The sequence below is a fragment of the Salvelinus alpinus genome, chromosome 2, assembly GCF_045679555.1.
Source record: "Salvelinus alpinus chromosome 2, SLU_Salpinus.1, whole genome shotgun sequence".
Lineage (NCBI taxonomy): Eukaryota > Metazoa > Chordata > Actinopteri > Salmoniformes > Salmonidae > Salvelinus > Salvelinus alpinus.
In genome coordinates, this window is record NC_092087.1 from 40648268 (window position 1) to 40668150 (window position 19883).

The 19883-nt window shown below is 43.7% G+C and overlaps 2 protein-coding genes across 2 annotated transcripts; both read right to left on the reverse strand.

Annotated features, from left to right (window-relative positions):
* Nucleotides 1-3134: 3134 nt before the first annotated feature.
* LOC139561230 (tubulin alpha-1C chain) lies at nucleotides 3135-6557 on the reverse strand. Its single transcript, XM_071378199.1, has 4 exons — nucleotides 6441-6557; nucleotides 4586-4808; nucleotides 4350-4498; nucleotides 3135-4242 (listed from the first exon to the last, which is right to left on the reverse strand). The coding sequence occupies exons 1-4, from the start codon at nucleotides 6441-6443 to the stop codon at nucleotides 3268-3270; spliced, it is 1350 nt and encodes a 449-aa protein (XP_071234300.1). The 5' UTR covers nucleotides 6444-6557; the 3' UTR covers nucleotides 3135-3267.
* Nucleotides 6558-12894: 6337 nt separating this feature from the next.
* LOC139561237 (tubulin alpha chain-like) lies at nucleotides 12895-16765 on the reverse strand. The gene is made up of 4 exons (XM_071378211.1): nucleotides 16205-16765; nucleotides 14861-15083; nucleotides 14415-14563; nucleotides 12895-14311 (listed from the first exon to the last, which is right to left on the reverse strand). The coding sequence occupies exons 1-4, from the start codon at nucleotides 16205-16207 to the stop codon at nucleotides 13331-13333; spliced, it is 1356 nt and encodes a 451-aa protein (XP_071234312.1). The 5' UTR covers nucleotides 16208-16765; the 3' UTR covers nucleotides 12895-13330.
* Between the last annotated feature and the right edge of the window lie 3118 nt (nucleotides 16766-19883).

A 19883-nucleotide genomic window follows, 5' to 3' on the forward strand; every position in this document is an offset into this window, starting at 1 on the left:
ACTCAAATCATTGGCCACTTTAATAAATGGAACACTAGTCACTTTATTAATGCCACTTTAATAATGATGTTTACATATCTTGCATTACTCATCCCATATGTATATACTGTATTTTATACCATCTATTGCATCTTGCCTATGCCACTCGGTCATTGCTCATCCATATATTTATATGTACATATTCTTATTCCATCCCTTTACTTAGATTTGTGTGTATTAGGTAGCTGTTGTGGAATTGTTAGATTACTTGTTGATATTGCTGCAGTCGGAACTAAAAGCACAAGCATTTCGCTACACTCGCCATAACATCTGCTAACCATGTGTATGTGACCAATACCATTTGATTTGATTTGATTTGGCGTGAGGCAACATGCTCTGTATGTTATCATTCTGCTCCTGCTTATCTAGCCTCAACAGTCAAGCTCTAAGTTAATGATCTGCAAGTAAGAACAAAAAATATAAATAAAAGTATAATTCATAAAGTAATTGTGTTATAACAGTACCGTAAACCATTCATAAGAAAATGCCATGCTAGGGAGACGCCATTGTATTCTATTATTTTGTCATACACAGATTACTCAATATTTGTACATAATGGAGCTGCTGTCTGGAATGTTAAAAGAATGTGGTCTCAGACTTTGGACGCATAGCCGCAGGAAGTTGTTTTGGGGGTAGGTGTACACTCTGTTCTCATCTCTGGCATTATAGCCGAGCCAAACAAAGGCCAGGAAAATATCAGCCCATACCTCATTTCAATGCATGATACTTAGAGGATTATTTAATCAGACCCAGACCACTTCCACAAAAGACAATTCAAATATTCCAAACCTCAAGAGGTTTCCAAAATAATTTTGCATACAGTAGACACTGCAACCTTTACTCTCCACCGAAGACCTTATATTCAAAGTTCAGGCCTACTTCATTTCACCTCAGCAGTCAATTGCCTGTAAAGGAAGAGAATAGGAAATGCTGTTGTAGCTTGTTTTGAACATGTTCACGTCACTCACACAGGGAGTTGATGACACCGGTATGAATGTAATAAGATGCTCTTTTATAGCTCTGAAGTACAGGTCAGAGGTCTTTAATATTAACACCGCTAACAGTAATTCCGAGGACGACTATTTGTAATTGAAGGGTATGTGGATACCATCCAAAAGGCTATAGCAAAGTGCCCCTTACTGACATCAAATTACTGAGGAAAGGTAGCTAATATATATACACTGCTCAAAAAAATAAAGTGAACACTAAAATAACACATCCTAGATCTGAATGAATGAAATATTCTTATTAAATACTTTTTTCTTTACATAGTTGAATGTGCTGACCACAAAATCACACAAAAATGATCAATGGAAATCAAATTTATCAACCCATGGAGGTCTGGATTTGGAGTCACACTCAAAATTAAAGTGGAAAACCACACTGCAGGCGGATCCAACTTTGATGTAATGTCCTTAAAACAAGTCAAAATGAGGCTCAGTAGTGTGTGTGGCCTCCACGTGCCTGTATGACCTCCCTACAACGCTTGGGCATGCTCCTGATGAGGTGGCGGATGGTCTCCTGAGGGATCTCCTCCCAGACCTGGACTAAAGCATCCGCCAACTCCTGGACAGTCTGTGGTGCAACGTGGCGTTGGTGGATGGAGCGAGACATGATGTCCCAGATGTGCTCAATTGGATTCAGGTCTGGGGAATAGCATAGCATCAATGCCTTCCTCTTGCAGGAACTGCTGACACACTCCAGCCACATGAGGTCTAGCATTGTCTTGCATTAGGAGGAACCCAGGGCCAACCGCACCAGCATATGGTCTCACAAGGGGTCTGAGGATCTCATCTCGGTACCTAATGGCAGTCAGGCTACCTCTGGCGAGCACATGGAGGGCTGTGCGGCCCCCCAAAGAAATGCCACCCCACACCATGACTGACCCACCACCAAACCGGTCATGCTGGAGGATGTTGCAGGCAGCAGAACGTTCTCCACGGCGTCTCCAGACTCTGTCACGTCTGTCAAGTGCTCAGTGTGAACCTGCTTTCATCTGTGAAGAGCACAGGGCGCCAGTGGCGAATTTGCCAATCTTGGTGTTCTCTGGCAAATGCCAAACGTCCTGCACGGTGTTGGGCTGTAAGCACAACCCCCACCTGTGGACGTCGGGCCCTCATACCACCCTCATGGAGTCTGTTTCTGACCGTTTGAGCAGACACATGCACATTTGTGGCCTGCTGGAGGTCATTTTGCAGGGCTCTGGCAGTGCTCCTCCTGCTCCTCCTTGCACAAAGGCGGAGGTAGCGGTCCTGCTGCTGGGTTGTTGACCTCCTACGGCCTCCTCCACATCTCCTGATGTACTGGCCTGTCTCCTGGTAGTGCCTCCATGCTCTGGACACTACGCTGACAGACACAGCAAACCTTCTTGCCACAGCTCGCATTGATGTGCCATCCTGGATGAGCTGCACTACCTGAGCCACTTGTGTGGGTTGTAGACTCCGTCTCATGCTACCACTAGAGTGAAAGCACCGCCAGCATTCAAAAGTGACCAAAACATCAGCCAGGAAGCATAGGAACTGAGAAGTGGTCTGTGGTCACCACCTGCAGAACCACTCCTTTATTGGGGGTGTCTTGCTAATTGCCTATAATTTCCACCTGTTGTCTATTCCATTTGCACAACAGCATGTGAAATTTATTGTCAATCAGTGTTGCTTCCTAAGTGGACAGTTTGATTTCACAGAAGTGTGATTGACTTGGAGTTACATTGTGTTGTTTAAGTGTTCCCTTTATTTTTTTGAGCAGTGTATATACAACCTAAGCGCACAATTATCGATGACATACACAAACTTCCTCTAAATTAAACCAGAATGCTTCAAATGCTCAATCAAGAACAAAGGAGTAGTTTTGCTTAAGAGGGATCAAATTTCACATTTCTATGCACCAGTATCTTTGGTTCTCCTATTCCGACTATATTTGCATAGATTTTATGAAACAGTCCCAACATTCAGCCTCATTCAGAGCAAGCTGTGATATCCAACACAGCAGAGCAATCATAATGAGTGCTGTATTATGAGACATTACTTTATTTTATGTGGATGCCAAGTTATCATTTGATTTTGTATGCAGGGTAATGAACCACAAACAAGTTTACAAACATTGAAATGGACTTTTATTGCAATAAAGAAGAGCAATATTTAAAAGTCAAGGTTACAAAGGGACAGAAAAACATTGTTCCATGAGGAATGGTTGAATGTGTTGAGACAGGCTGAAGTTTCCTGATACTTCTTAGTACTCTTCTCCCTCATCCTCTCCTTCCACGCTATCTGCTCCCACCTCCTCATAATCTTTCTCCAGGGCAGCCATGTCTTCCCTGGCCTCAGAGAACTCTCCCTCCTCCATACCCTCACCTACGTACCAGTGCACGAAAGCACGCTTGGCATACATCAGGTCAAACTTGTGGTCAAGGCGGGCCCAAGCCTCAGCCACTGCAGTGGTGTTGCTAAGCATGCACACTGCCCTCTGGACCTTGGCCAGATCTCCACCAGGTACCACAGTTGGGGGCTGGTAGTTGATACCAACCTTGAAACCAGTTGGGCACCAGTCTACAAACTGGATGGAGCGTTTTGTTTTGATGGTGGCAATGGCAGCGTTAACATCTTTGGGCACAACGTCACCACGGTACAGCAGACAGCAGGCCATGTATTTGCCGTGACGTGGGTCACATTTTACCATCTGATTACATGGCTCAAAACAGGCATTTGTGATCTCTGAAACAGTCAGCTGCTCATGGTAAGCCTTCTCTGCTGAGATCACTGGGGCATAGGTGGCCAGGGGGAAGTGGATACGGGGATAGGGCACCAAGTTGGTCTGGAACTCTGTCAGATCAACATTGAGGGCACCATCGAATCGGAGGGAAGCAGTGATGGAGGACACAATCTGGCTGATCAACCTGTTCAGGTTGGTGTAGGAGGGACGCTCAATATCGAGGTTCCTACGGCAGATGTCATAGATAGCCTCATTGTCTACCATGAAAGCACAGTCTGAATGTTCCAGGGTGGTGTGGGTGGTCAGGATGGCGTTGTAGGGCTCAACAACAGCTGTGGACACCTGGGGAGCTGGGTAGATGGAGAACTCAAGCTTGGACTTCTTGCCATAGTCAACAGACAGGCGTTCCATCAACAGGGAGGTGAAACCAGAACCGGTGCCACCTCCAAAGCTGTGGAAGACCAGGAAGCCCTGGAGGCCAGTGCACTGGTCAGCCTGGAGAGAGGGAGGAGAGATGTTTCACATTTATTGTTAATTGAGTAAAGTAGGCAGGCTGTACCATGTACAATAAGACATCACTAAAGGTTCTTTGAGATTCTCACCAGTTTGCGGATCCTGTCCAGAACCAAGTCGATGATCTCTTTGCCGATGGTGTAATGCCCACGGGCGTAGTTGTTGGCTGCATCCTCCTTCCCAGTGATCAGCTGCTCAGGATGGAAGAGCTGGCGGTAAGTTCCAGATCGCACCTCATCTGGAGAAAGATCAGTTAGCTTTTCTCAAGACTAAGGAGATATACCAATGTTAGCAGAACCTCATTGTTTCAAGACAGTGATCTTACCAATGACAGTGGGCTCCAGATCCACAAACACAGCCCTGGGGACGTGCTTGCCAGCTCCAGTCTCACTGAAGAAGGTGTTAAAGGAGTCGTCACCTCCGCCAATGGTCTTGTCACTGGGCATCTTGCCATCTGGTTGGATCCCATGCTCAAGACAGTACAGCTCCCAGCATGCATTGCCGATCTGGACGCCAGCCTGGCCCACATGGACCGAGATACACTCACGCTGTGGGAAAATGAACAATCACGTAAAATTGAGCGCTCAGATATTAGTAGTCTTTCCTACAGATGAGTTCCAGTTATTTAAAAAAGCCTTTTCACGAGGAAGCCATTTTGTCTGTATGGGCTTGTGTACCTGTATGTTTTCAAGTTATGCATAGCTTTGAATCTAATACAAGCACACCCTGGTCACCTGACTTAGTGTGTAAGTGATTATATGCAGCTATGAGGGAGACAGACCTGCTCTGTGTTGGTGCTGCAGAGAAAGCACATGACTACAGGCAGCAGCTTTTGGAGTAGAGTAAGTCTATTCATGGCCCTAAATTATTGAGGGGTTTAGCCTCTTCTAAATTTAATCAAGATTTAGACAGAAATGTAAGGATACACTTCCAGACCATTATTAAAATAGGTTTTGGTGATTATTAGTGTATAACTTAGGTTACTACATGTCAATGACTCCTTTTAAAGATGTATATTTAAATCAATGTGGCCTAATCAAACCCATGAGAAAGAATTGACAGGATTTACGTCTTACATCCGTGTTATTGGCTATGGCACTGTCATTCGGTGCTCATGACAATGGGAATGATTATAGCTGTCGACTGTGGTAATCCTCGATGTAACGTTACTGAAAATCAGCATGGCAAGGATTAGCCATGTATGGGGCGGCAGAAAAGCCCTGATATGGCACAATTGACACTAGCCTACTCTGAAGAGTGGAGTTGTTTTTTTCAGCGACCCGATTTTTTTTTGTTTATCTAAATTGATTCAGATTGAGCCAAATAGGCTATGCCATTGAATGGGCAACTCCCCTTTCCAACGAAACGAAATGGCGTCGTCTAAAATAACGTGTACAGGTCTATGCCTCTGGAGTGTAAGGGACTACAATATAATCGGGTTATAATGATTGATATAGGCTGGAGCAGCCAGTCTTGTTTCCTTTATTTGCACAAGATGAGAAAGCACTACGTGGTCTGACTCTCGGTTTATTCAGGTATTGACAAGAATGTAACGACATCTGCCTACCCAGACATTATTATTCTATAAAAGGTCCTGCCCCTCGAACTTCCACCGGCGACAGGCTATAAAAAAATATCTGCTATAAATCACGATTAAGTCATCTCGACGGTGTGTCAGATCATTTCCGATTTTACTGCTTTTGCATTGTAGACTAGTAATGAATATGACCACGACACATGTTCACTACAAACGCGTGCCACTTTCCGCAATGCAACAAAGCAAGAATAGCCTACTATGGTCAATGAGCGAGGGGGAGAGGAGGAAAGGACTAAGTGCCGTCCTACATAAGGAATCAAAGACCTCAATCTGTGGCGCAATCCTAGAATTGACAGTCACCGTACGTGTTAAAAGGGTCACATTTGAAGCCTAACAAATGAAATCATATGGCATTTTCAAATGTAGACTATTTGTGTCACATCGAGTAATGTCTGTCACTGTGGGAGAAAAAAAAATCATACAAAATATAAATGTGTTAGACAATAGAAGATATAGGCAACAGGTATTAATTATGGTGTCATGTTTTATTGATAATCCATAATCAAATTTTATTACACGATCATGACACCATATTTAAAGAAGTCTACATTACAATTCTCGTCATTTTCATATTCAAACTTACCATGTCTAAGATGAGGAGTTTTATAAGCGCAGTAAAGATAAAATAAGAACCCGTAGATTAAAGACCAACTCTCACCGTCGGACCTTTAGGAGTCTAATGTGAGAAGTTTCAGTAATGTGTCAGGGTGGGGCTTTATATAGGCTCCTGATTATGACGGTCCACCACATGTGGGCGGGCTTTAGACTGAAATTTACCGCCCACCTGGGAAAAAAATAGGCGTATTTGCTCGTTTTATTGGACCATTTGAACATGTAGGCCTACGTGAATGATGAGGACCACGAAAGAAGGAAATGGCGTGAAAGAGTGTTACCTACGACCAACCGTATCATGTCTAAATGGATCCATCTTTTGTCAAATTTACTTCAAAAGTTTTTCTGCTTTTTTTGCATTTTAGCTAACCCTAACCTTTTTCCTAACCTTAACCTAATTGTCCTAACATGCCATGTTAATTCACCTAACCTACTGCTTAAGCTCTTCTAAACCTGCTACGAAAAGTAAATTCTGACAAAAGCTGGATATGCTCCAGCCATGATCCTACAACCAAAGTACAATGCCGTGAAGATAAGCAAATTCCCACAGCAAGGTTTTACAACTATTTTGATAGCCGATTACTTTGAAAATGATAACAATGTAGAACTAACCTTTGACACCATCTTTTTCTGTCATCTTTAGGTTTTTTATTGTGTTTGGTCAGGGTGTGATGTGGGTGGGTATTCTATGTTGTAGGTCTATGTTTTCTGTTTAGTGTATGTCACCTTGCAGAACTGTTTCGTTTTCGTTTTTTCCTCGTTGTTATTTTGTTTAGTGTTCAGTTTTGATTAAATTATTAATATGGACACTTACCACGCTGCACCTTGGTCCTCTTCTATTTCTCCCGACGACAATCGTTACAGAACCACCCACCAACAAAGGACCAAGCAACGTGGTGAGAGGGACTCCTAGACAGGTGAGCAGCACTATGTGGACTATGAGACAACCTGGGAGGAGATAGAAAGGTGGTCGGTTGACCCAGGGAGAGTGCCGGAGCCCGTCTGGGATTCTCTGGAACAGTGCGAGGAGGGATATCGGAGAATGGAGTTGGCGACCCGAACACGGCTGGCAAGGAAGCCCGAGAGGCAGCCCCAGAATTTTTTTGGGGGGGAAGCACACGGGGAGATTGGCGGAGTCAGGTAGGAGACCTGAGCCAACTCACCGTGCTTACCGTGGCGAGCGTCGTACTGGTCAGGCACCGTGTTATGCGGTGGAGCGCACAGTGTCTCCAGTACGTGTTCATAGCCCGGTACGTTACATCGCAGCTCCTCGCATCTGCCGGGCGAGAGTGGGCATCGAGCCAGGAAGGAGTTTGCCAGCCCTGCTCTCCAGGCCTCTAGTGCGTCTCCTCGGCACGGGTTATCCTGCGCCAGCTCTGCACACTGTGTCTCCAGTGATGATCCATGGCACGAAGCCTCCTGTGATGATCCATGGCACGAAGCCTCCAGTGATGATCCATGGCACGAAGCCTCCAGTGATGATCCATGGCACGAAGCCTCCAGTGATGATCCATGGCACGAAGCCTCCAGTGATGATCCATGGCACGAAGCCTCCAGTGAGGATCCATGGCACGAAGCCTCCAGTGAGGATCCATGGCACGAAGCCTCCAGTGAGGAGTTATAGCACGAGGCCTCCAGCGTCACTCTCTAGTCCGGAGCCTCCAGCGACGCCCTCTAGTCCGGAGCCGCCAGCGACGCCCTCCAGAGGTGCTACATAATGGGGCCAAGACTAAGGTGGAGTGGGGTCTACGTCCCGCACCAGAGCCGCCACCGCGGTGAAATGCCCACCCAGACCCTCCCCTATTGGTTCAGGTTTTGCGGTCCGCACCTTGGGGGGGGGGGGGTACTGTCACGCCCTGGCCGTAGATTTCTTTGTATGTTTCTATTTTTAGTTTGGTCAGGGTGTGATGTGGGTGGGTATTCTGGATATGGACACTTACCACGCTGCACCTTGGTCCTCTTCTCTTTCTCCCGACGAAAACCGTTACAAGAACCCAACATATAAGCTTTTTTACTCCAACGTTTATAAACAAAGTAAATATAAACAAATATTGTAAAGCCTCAAAACATGGGTGAAACTATAATTTTGGATATCATGGATGGTCAGTCTTTGTATCCATAGCTCTGTCTATGAATTTTAGAGCAGTTACATTTCCCCAGCTCCATCCCTCAGCTTTTTACCAAAACTGCTGATTGGCCCTTTGCATTATAAAGTCAATCTCAATATGACTTGGATTTAAAAGGAATAGCGATGAAACTGGTAAAAAAAATATGGTGAAAGGTAACTCACCCATGTTCACACCAATCCAATGCTTTTTCACCTCAGTAGGACATGTAAGAATAATCAAGTTATCTACTAGCCGATTCTTTCACTGTTAGCTAGTGATGGCTGATAGTGATGTAGTTTCGGATATCCCAGACCTTGGAGCATCGTAAGCTAGGCAAGCAACCTGTCTGTCTAGACAGCATAGACTGTAAAAAGAATAGACGGAGCCATCGATGACGTCACCTCATATTTTCCTATATGAAGTCTTAGTGGCGCATTTGAAGATCAGTGTCGCCATCTTGCTTCATGGAGGCGTTTTTGGAAACATTGCATGCACAGTTTGAGCTACTCTAGGACGTGATGTTGCAGGCTAGCTTATTGCTGCTCCCTCTCATTGAGTATCTCAAGTTGAAGGCCGACTGGGGTACTGCAGGCTGCAAATGATCCTTATAACTTCAAGGACATACTTCTGGTGAAATAGAAGCAAGTATTGATACCATGATTGTGTTCAGATTATTTTTTTATACCCATTAATATTGACCACGATCTTGCTTTTGGAAAACATTGCCTGCAGTACCCCATTAGGCCCTGAACTTGAAGTCCTCACTTAGAGTGGGCAGTTCTCACCTGGTGAAGAGATACTAATAGTGATGCACAAACTAGGCCTATTTCAAACATCACCATCTCCTGGCAGCATTTACCCACCAGATTCATTAGCTTGAAAACACCATTTGAAAACCCCATTCGATTTTTGAACATAATTCATGATGTTTTACATTTTATTAGAGTCAAGGATAATAGTTTCAGTATAGTTTCAGTTTTTCAAACGCGTTTGTGAAGTATTGTATTTCAGTTAATTAAATAGATTTTTTCATGATTAGTTTCAGTTTACTATAATAACCTTGCTATTGCATGGACAGTGATCTGTCAGTGGAGTATTTCTGGTACAGTGCAGGCTTACTCAGGAAACAGCAGACACTAGAACCATACCAAACCACAGGATGGAGCCAGAGTTTTTGAATATGAATCTCATCATATATATTTTTTATAAAGTCTTGCAGCAGTCCATAGAGAATAATAGAGGCCTTTAGTGGCCAAATATTAGCATGGGCAGGGCCATTGAGGGCTTCCAACATTTTAATGTAGTCAACTGGGTGGGACTTCCAACTTAATTGGTTAATCCCACCTGGTGACCATTGGCTGATCCCACCATGACATGTTGGAGTCATGGGGCTGCAGGTAGCCTAGTGTTTAAAAAAAATGTAATCTTTATTTAACTAGGCAAGTCAGTTAAGAACAAATTCTTATTTTCAATGACAGCCTAGGAACAGTGGGTTAACTGCCTTGTTCAGGGGCAGAACAACAGATTTTTTACCTTGTCAGCTCGGGGATTCGATCTTGCAACCTTTCAGCTACTAGTCCAATGCTCTAACCACTAGGTTACCTGCCACCCCTTAAGAGTGTTAAGCCCAGTAACCAAAAGGTTGATGTGCCCTTGAGTAAGACACTTAACCCTAATTGCTCCTGTAAGTTGCTCTGGGTAAGAGCATCTGCTAAATGACAAAACAAATGTTGTTGTCCTGTTGGAAAGTTAACCTTCGCCCCAGTCTGAGGTCCTGAGAGCTCTGGAGCATGTTGTCATCAAGGATCTTTGTACTTTGCTCCGTTCGTCTTTGCCTCGATCCTGATTAGTCTCCCAGTCCCTGCTACTGAAAAACATTCCCACAGCATAATTCTGCCACCACCATGCTTCACCATAGGGATGGTGCCATGTTTCCTCCAGACGTGACGCTTGGCATTCAAGCCAAAAAGTTCAATCTTGGTTTCATCAGACCAGAGAATCTTGTTTCTCATGGTCTAAGAGTCTTTAGGTGCCTTTTGGCAAACTCCAAGCGGGGTGTCGGGTGCCTTTCACTGATGAGTGGCTTCCGTCTGGCCACTACCATAAAGGCCTGATTGGTGGAGTGCTAAAGAGATGGTTGTCCTTCTGGAATGTTCTCCCATCTCCACAGAGGAACTCAAGCGCCCTGTCAGAGTGACCATCGAAGTTCTTGGTCACCTCCCTGACCAAGGCCCTTCTCACCCAATTTCTCAGTTTGACCAGGCGGCCAGCTCTAGGAAGAGTCTGCAGAAATGCTGCAGGAAACCACTTTATTTTAAGAATGTGAAATGTCAGAATAATAGTAGAGAGAATTATTTATTTCAGCTTTTATTTCTTTCATCACATTCCCAGTGTGTCAGAAGTTTACATACACTCAATTAGTATTTGGTAGCATAGCCTTTAAATTGTTTCACTTGGGTCAAACGTTACCGGTAGCCTTCCACAAGCTTCCCAAAATAAATTGGGGGAATTTTGGCCCATTCCTACTGACAGAGCTGGTGTCACTGAGTCAGGTTTGTAGGCCTCCCTGCTCGCACGTGCTAATTCAGTTCTGCCCACACATTTTCTACAGGATTGAGGTCAGGGCTTTGTGATGGCCACTCCAATACCTTGACTTTGTTGTCCATTTTGCCACAACTTTGGAAGCATGCTTGGGGTTATTGTCCATTTAGAAGACCCATTTGTGACCAAGCTTTAACTTCCTGACTGATGTCTTGAGATGTTGCTTCAATATATCCACATACTTTTCCTGCCTCATGATGCCATCTATTTTGTGAAGTGCACAAGTCCCTCCTGCAGCAAAGCACCCCCACAACATGATGCTGCCACCCCCGTGCTTCATGGATGGGATGGTGTTCTTCGGCTTGCAAGCCTCCCCCTTTTTCTTCCAAACATAATGATGGTCATTATGGCCAAACAGTTCTATTTTTGTTTCATCAGACCAGAGGACATTTCTCCAAAAAGTACGATCTTTGTCCCAATGTGCAGTTGCAAACCGTAGTCTGGCTTTTTTATGGTAGTTTAGGAGCAGTGGCTTCTTCCTTGCTTAGCAGCCTTTCAGGTTATGTCGATATAGGACTCGTTTTACTGTGGATATAGATACTTTTGTACCTGTTTCCTCCAGCATCTTCACAAGGTCTTTTGTTGTTGTTCTGGGATTGATTTGCACTTTTCGCACCAAAGTACGTTCATCTCTAGGAGACAGCATGTGTCACCTTCCTGAGCGGTATGATGGCTGCGTGGTCCCATGGTGTTTATACTTGCGTACTATTGTTTGTACAGATGAACGTGGTACCTTCAGGCATTTGGAAATTGCTCCAAAGGATGAACCAGACTTGTGGAGGTCTACAATTTTTTTCTGAAGTCTTGGCTGATTTCTTTTGATTTTCCCATGATGTCAAGCAAAGAGGCACTGAGTTTGAAGGTAGGCCTTGAAATACATCCACAGGTACACCTCCAATTGACTCAAATGATGTCAATTAGCCTATCAGGAGTTTCTAAAGCCAACTTCTAAAGCTGTTTAAAGGCTCAGTCAACTTAGTGTATGTAAACTTCTGACTCACTGGAATTGTGATACAGTGAATTATAAGTAAAATAATCTGTCTATAAACAATTGTTGGAAAAATTACTTGTGTCGTGCACAAAGTAGATGTCCTAACCGACTTGCCAAAACTATAGTTTGTTAACAAGAAATTTGTGGAGTGGTTGAAAAACGAATTTTAATGACTCCAACCTAAGCGTATGTAAACTTCCGACTTCAACTGTATGTAAATAAGGTATGTCTGTTTTTACATTTGTAATAAATTTGCAACAATTTCTAAAAACTAGATTTTGATTTGTCATTATGGGGTATTGTGTGTAGATTACTGAGATTTTTTATTTTTTAAATCCATTTTAGAACAAGGCTGTAACGTAACAAAATGTGGGAAAAGTAAAGCGGTTTGAATACTTTCTGAAGGCACTGTACAAATATTTGTAGTCTATCTATCTCTATCAACCAGTCCAACTACATTAGCAAACTGCTGAGGATAACAATATGTAAAATTGCCTACTGAAGAATATAACATTACAAACGTTTCATCAGTATGAAAACTGAGCTTTGCCACATACTGCATAGACAGGGACAGACATGCTTAGTCTAGATAAAAGTAATGTTTGCAAAATAAGTATTTTACTTTGGTATATAAACCTACTGATATCAATTTACTCTGTGGTCACTTATCTGTATGTGACTTATAACATTGTTACAGGATGTCATAACAGAGACAGAGAACAACCTTCTTTATTGATGCTAATTTTATTAGGATCTTGCTACAAAAGCATAGATTAAGCAAGGACATCAGCCTTTGTGAGTGAGCATATTTTAAGACTTGTAGACAACACCTTACCATCCTGCTACTTCATTATATTGGTTGTTCAAGGCAGAATCATACACTCTTAGAAAAAAAGGTGCTATCTAGAACCTAAAAGGGTTCTTTGGCTGTCCCTGTAGGAGAACCCTTTGAAGAACCCTTTTTGGTTCACGGTTGAACCCTTTTGGAACTCAAAAGGATTTTACCTGGAACCAAAGATGATTCACCTGGAAGCAAGAAGGGTTATCCTATGGGGACGGTCGAAGAACCCTTTTGGAACCCTTTTTCTAAGAGTGTAGTGGAAACAATTCAGTCATTCTCAGCTCTGGGTCACATAGGAATGTGTGAATTTGGCAGGGTATTTAATACTCCTCTCCCTCCTCCTCTCCCTCTCCCTCAATGGAGTCGACACCCACCTCCTCATAATCTTTCTCCAGGGCAGCCATGTCTTCCCTGGCTTCAGAGAACTCTCCCTCCTCCATACCCTCACCTACGTACCAGTGCACGAAAGCACGCTTGGCATACATCAGGTCAAACTTGTGGTCAAGGCGGGCCCAGGCCTCTGCAATAGCAGTGGTGTTGCTAAGCATGCACACTGCCCTCTGGACCTTGGCCAGATCTCCACCAGGTACCACAGTTGGGGGCTGGTAGTTGATACCAACCTTGAAACCAGTTGGGCACCAGTCTACAAACTGGATGGAGCGTTTTGTTTTGATGGTGGCAATGGCAGCGTTAACGTCTTTGGGCACAACGTCACCACGGTACAGCAGACAGCAGGCCATGTACTTGCCGTGACGTGGGTCACATTTCACCATCTGATTACATGGCTCAAAGCAAGCGTTTGTGATCTCAGACACAGAGAGCTGCTCATGGTAAGCCCTCTCTGCTGAGATCACTGGGGCATAGGTGGCCAGGGGGAAGTGGATACGGGGATAGGGCACCAAGTTGGTCTGGAACTCTGTCAGATCAACATTGAGGGCACCATCGAATCGGAGGGAAGCAGTGATGGAAGACACAATCTGGCCAATCAACCTGTTCAGGTTGGTGTAGGAGGGACGCTCAATATCGAGGTTCCTACGGCAGATGTCATAGATAGCCTCATTGTCTACCATGAAAGCACAGTCTGAATGTTCCAGGGTGGTGTGGGTGGTCAGGATGGCGTTGTAGGGCTCAACAACAGCTGTGGACACCTGGGGAGCTGGGTAGATGGAGAACTCAAGCTTGGACTTCTTGCCATAGTCAACAGACAGGCGTTCCATCAACAGGGAGGTGAAACCAGAACCGGTGCCACCTCCAAAGCTGTGGAAGACCAGGAAGCCCTGGAGGCCAGTGCACTGGTCAGCCTGGAGAGGAGGAGAGGTGTTTCAGATCATTATGGTTGGACAACGACAAGAAATATAAAGGATGTACAATAAGGCATCGCTAGAGGTTGTTGGAGATTCTCACCAGTTTGCGAGTCCTGTCCAGAACCATGTCTATGATCTCTTTGCCGATGGTGTAATGCCCACGGGCGTAGTTGTTGGCTGCATCCTCCTTCCCAGTGATCAGCTGCTCAGGATGGAAGAGTTGGCGGTAAGTTCCTGTGCGCACCTCATCTGGAACAAAGAAAGCGCTTTTATCTGAAGAAGTCACGAATGATACACACAAAAAAATGAAGGTTCCTTAAGGGTTCTTTGGGAAGGGTGATGGTTCTATGTGATAATTAAAATGTAGGGGTGGCAGCTGATTATAATATTAGTTATTTTGTGCAGCCGTGAGTGAGAGTGTCATTCCAGTTGATCTAATCTGTTGTGTTGTGTTATGCTATTATGTATTTTGCACTATATAGAACCATTTGTTTTTAGTGTGTTGCACAGTGTCATCATCATTGTTTCAAGACAAAGTGATCTTACCAATGACAGTGGGCTCCAGATCCACAAACACAGCCCTGGGGACGTGCTTGCCAGCTCCAGTCTCACTGAAGAAGGTGTTGAAGGAGTCATCTCCTCCTCCAATGGTCTTGTCACTGGGCATCTGACCATCAGGCTGGATCCCATGCTCCAGACAGTAGAGTTCCCAGCATGCATTGCCCATCTGGACACCAGCCTGACCCACGTGTACTGAGATACATTCACGCTGGTTCAAAAAATGTAAAAGTATATAATTAATTTAAAAAATAAATGTAATTGAGGCAAGTGTCCTAACTTCTCATAATCACATTCCAAGAAATGTATAGTAAATTACAACCAGACCATTTAAAAAAATAATAATCATAATGAGACCTTTGGAGTCTGGATGTGTGCTTTTGCGCCGGTTTCCCGGACACAGATTAATCTTAGTCCTGGAATAAAAAGGTATTTCAATGGAGATTCTCCATTGACCATGCTTTGTAATCCAGCACTAGGTTTATATGAGTCCGGGAAACCTGCCCTTGATGTCTGAATGAGCCACTCTCAATATGCTAGCCTAGCACCTGCTACAAGGGTCATAAATGCTGATATCATTAAAAAAAATACATTTTTGAAATACCAAGTCAGATTTGGTCCCATTCTGCACAGACAAAAACATGCTGATAGACTAAAAATAAATGTACAGCGTGCTAAATGTGGTGGCAGATGCTAGCCTACCTCACTGAGTGCAATATGAATAATTAACGTGAACATTCTGAATTTCAGTAATGGCTACACCATAAAACATATTTACCTTACATGTATTTCATTTTTTAACAGGCTATTTATCTGATAAATTACACATAACAGTCTATTATAATTATATTGCACATAGGCATAATCAAACTGTTTGGATTTGGCCAACACATGCTTCGGCTTTTGTATGACTGAATTGACACCATTTCCAAATGTTCTTAGCTTGCTTTGTATGGCAGAGCAGTCTATTACAATTTGCGTGTCTGTTTCTAAATTAGCCTACACTGGTTTTAATATAGATGCCATTTAGGATGTTCCTATAAAAAAACGTGGGTTTGAACACTACAAACCATTTTTCAACTAAACTGAACAACAACAGCAACTCTCTAGGCTACTACTAAACGCGCGTTTAAGAATAATAGAACATTCTCCACCTACAAGACCCGTGCATCCTTTCTAGCAGACCCACCCATAAACAACATGTACTTGCAAATGTACCCTAACCACTGTCTCATTAAGGAACATCTCAGAAATTGTATACCCAATTGTAAAAAATAATAATAATAATTATACAATACAAATGTTTTTTTTAGAATGAAATGAACGGCTCACCATTTTGATTGCTTTATGAGGAAAGGTATGATAGAGGCGCCGGAAAGACGAACAGTGCACGCTTCTCTAGACAGCCTCAGAGTGCGCTGGCCACTGCAGGAGGAGGCGGAGGCGGTGATTTCTCATTCAATGAACAGACAGCGACACACAGCCACAGCCCAGATTCGATGACAAAAGACAAAGCATGTTTGCAGATAATTACGTTGTTTTAGTTTTATTACTATATTATTATAATTTTGAAGTCGAAATGAAATATGTAGGCTTAATAAACGCTGTAGATCGAATTTAGCTCAATGAGACTGAGAAAGTGACAATTGGCGTTGACCAGTCTATGGTGACTGAAAATGATTTATTTATGTGAATATCATTATTTTTGTTATAATGAAAAACATTATGAGGGTTATAAAATGGTATGTAAAATATGTTTTGTAGTCTCTTAAGCCATTACAAAGGTCTAAATAGCAGTAATGGACACACCGTTTATAGAGTGCCTTTTGCTGGATGACATTGCACATAGGCCTACATGAGATACTGTAAATCCCATGTAAAAAATAAAGAAATGAAGACAGGCTTGAGTAAGGTGCTGAATGGTCAAATCTAAACCCTTCAAAACAAACACACACACATTGCGCCACATGCACTCTGTTTTGTAAGTCAATTAATTATTCAGTCCCAAATCTCTTTGAGCTTCGGTTGCTGAACTAAATTCTGTGCCAACATTTACATTTTAGTCATTTAGCAGACGCTCTTATCCAGAGCGACTTACAAATTGGAAAGTTCATACATATTCATCCTGGTCCCCCCGTGGGGAATGAACCCACAACCCTGGCGTTGCAAGCGCCATGCTCTACCAACTGAGCCACACGGGACCAACAATACAGCCCTGTTATAAAATGTGGAGCAGAATATCTAGCACCACATTAGACATATCGCCTCTGTCATTAGATGCCTTTCAAATACAAATGAAATGGAATTGAGATGGAGAGGATGCGAACCAGTATAAAATCTCACAAAAGACAGCATGTTCATTCAAGTGCATGAAAAGACTTTCATGCCAATTTAACATAAAATGGAAAAAAGGTTACCAAAATAGGGTTCCATCAAAATAAAATAAAATAAATTAAAAGATGAGAAGTTGTAGATGCTTGACAGAAATGTTCAGAGGCCAGACTCTAAAAAGGAGTTAATTCATGTATTAAATTAGAGTATGACTTTTGCTGCACCAACCTCCTCCTTCTAACCCCCGCTTCCCCCCTATGCTGCCTGGCCAGACCTCCGCCCCTCTTTGTTCAAGATTTTGCTGCAGTGACGTCACTCCTCTGCAGTGAATCATGTGACTGATGTGTCACTGTGGTTAGTTACCAGCAAACACATGGCCCCTCAGCTGTCTGCCCTCTCCTCTCCCTGGCCCAGCTGTCTGTCACCTCTCTTCCTCTCCCTATGAATACCCCTCAACACACACACACACACACACACACACACACACACACACACACACACACACACACACACACACACACACACACACACACACACACACACACACACACACACACACATAGACACACACATAGACACACACACACACACACACACACACACACTGTGAATACCCCTCGACACACACACACACACACACAGTCATCATTTCAATAATAACTGAGGGCGAGGGGATAAAGTAAGAGATGAGGGCTGTGTTTGAAAGAGACAGCTGCATCAGATTCTCCTGACTGCCCCTTCCTGCCCGTCTGCCTGACTTGCATCCCAACTCAACAATCACAGACAGATGGACCACTTATACATTCCTTCCCTTTAGGATTGGCCGAAACATGGATGAAACCCTGTAAAACACATCAAGATGTTGAGCATGAATGAGTAAATAGTGTTCTGTGTTCTTAGTGTATGTTAGCAGGTGCATACCCATCTTATTTATGGTCAGGAAGAATGCTGTTATGAAGAAACAAATGACAAATATTTTATTTTACTCCTGAAACACAAGTAGACCTATGCCATGAATCTTTAGCCGCTACAAGCCTTTGATGATAATCCATGGAAGAATATGACAGGAAAAGTTTAATTTGAATCAATATTCCCATTATGTGTATGAATGCTGAACAAATAGAAAATGTATTTAGGCCTAAATAGAACAGCAGTCAAACCACATGGCTATATAAAAAAACAAACCAAATGATGATGATGATGAATGTGTGTTAGTGATTGTTATACATGGATTTGTGTGTGGGGCTCTGCAGGTTGTGTGGCAGACAATTGGGCTATTGGTAACATGTGCTAGTAGAACCTGAATGTTGAATGTGATTCTCTCTAATAGATCAGCAGGGATCCAGGAGCTGGGTTTCCCTTGAATGCGTTTACTCATGTACTTATCGCTGCAGCAAGATGCATTAATACTCTACAAAATGAGTCATGCAAGTCTCTAATGGAAGATATTTGAACATCTCAAGTACATGGGATTAGGTCCCATAATCAGTTGCTTAAATAGGCCTACAATACTTATCTGATGTTTGATTGCCGCCATCGATAAAAGACAGTACTGTGCAGTCGTCTTCATCGATCTGGCCAAGGCTTTCGACGCTGTCAATCACCGTATTCTTATCGGTAGACTCAACAGCCTTTGCTTCTCAAGTAACTGCCTCGCCTGGTTCACCAACTACTTCTCAGACAGTTCAGAGTTCAGTGTGTCAAATCGGAGGGCCTGTTCTCCAGACCTCTGGCAGTCTCTGTGGGGGTACCACAGGGTTCAATTCTCGGGCCGACTCTTTTCTCTGTATATATCAACGATGTCACTCTTGCTGCGGGTGATTCCCTGATCCACCGCTACGCAGACGACACCATTCTGTATACATCTGGCCCTTCTTTGGACACTGTGTTAACTAACCTCCAAACGAGCTTCAATGCCATAAAACACTCCTTCCGTGGCCTCCAACTGCTCTTAAACGCTAGTAAAACCAAATGCATGCTTTTCAACCGTTCGCTGCCCGCACCCGCCCGCCCGACTAGCATCACTACTCTGGACGGTTCTGACATAGAATATGTGGACAACTACAAATACCTAGGTGTTTGGCTAGACTGTAAACTCTCCTTCCAGACTCATATTAAACATCTCCAATCCAAAATGAAATCTAGAATCGGCTTCCTATTTCTCAACAAAGCCTCCTTCACTCACGCCGCCAAACATACCCTCGTAAAACTGACTGTCCTACCGATCCTCGACTTTGGCGATGTCATTTACAAAATAGCTTCCAATACTCTACTCAGCAAACTGGATGCAGTCTATCACAGTGCCATCCGTTTTGTCACCAAAGCCCCTTATTCCACCCACCACTGCGACCTGTATGCTCTAGTCGGCTGGCCCTCGCTACATATTCGTCGCCAGACCCACTGGCTCCAGGTCATCTATAAGTCTATGCTAGGTAAAGCTCCGCCTTATCTCAGCTCACTGGTCACGATAACAACACCAACCCGTAGCATGCACTCCAGCAGGTAGATCTCACTGGTCATCCTCAAAGCCAACACCTCCTTTGGCCGCCTTTCCTTCCAGTTCTCTGCTGCCAATGACTGGAACGAATTGCAAAATCGCTGCAGCTGTAGATAGATCATCTGTAAATAGCCCACCCAATGTACCTACCTCATCCCCATATTGTTTTTATTTACTTTTCTC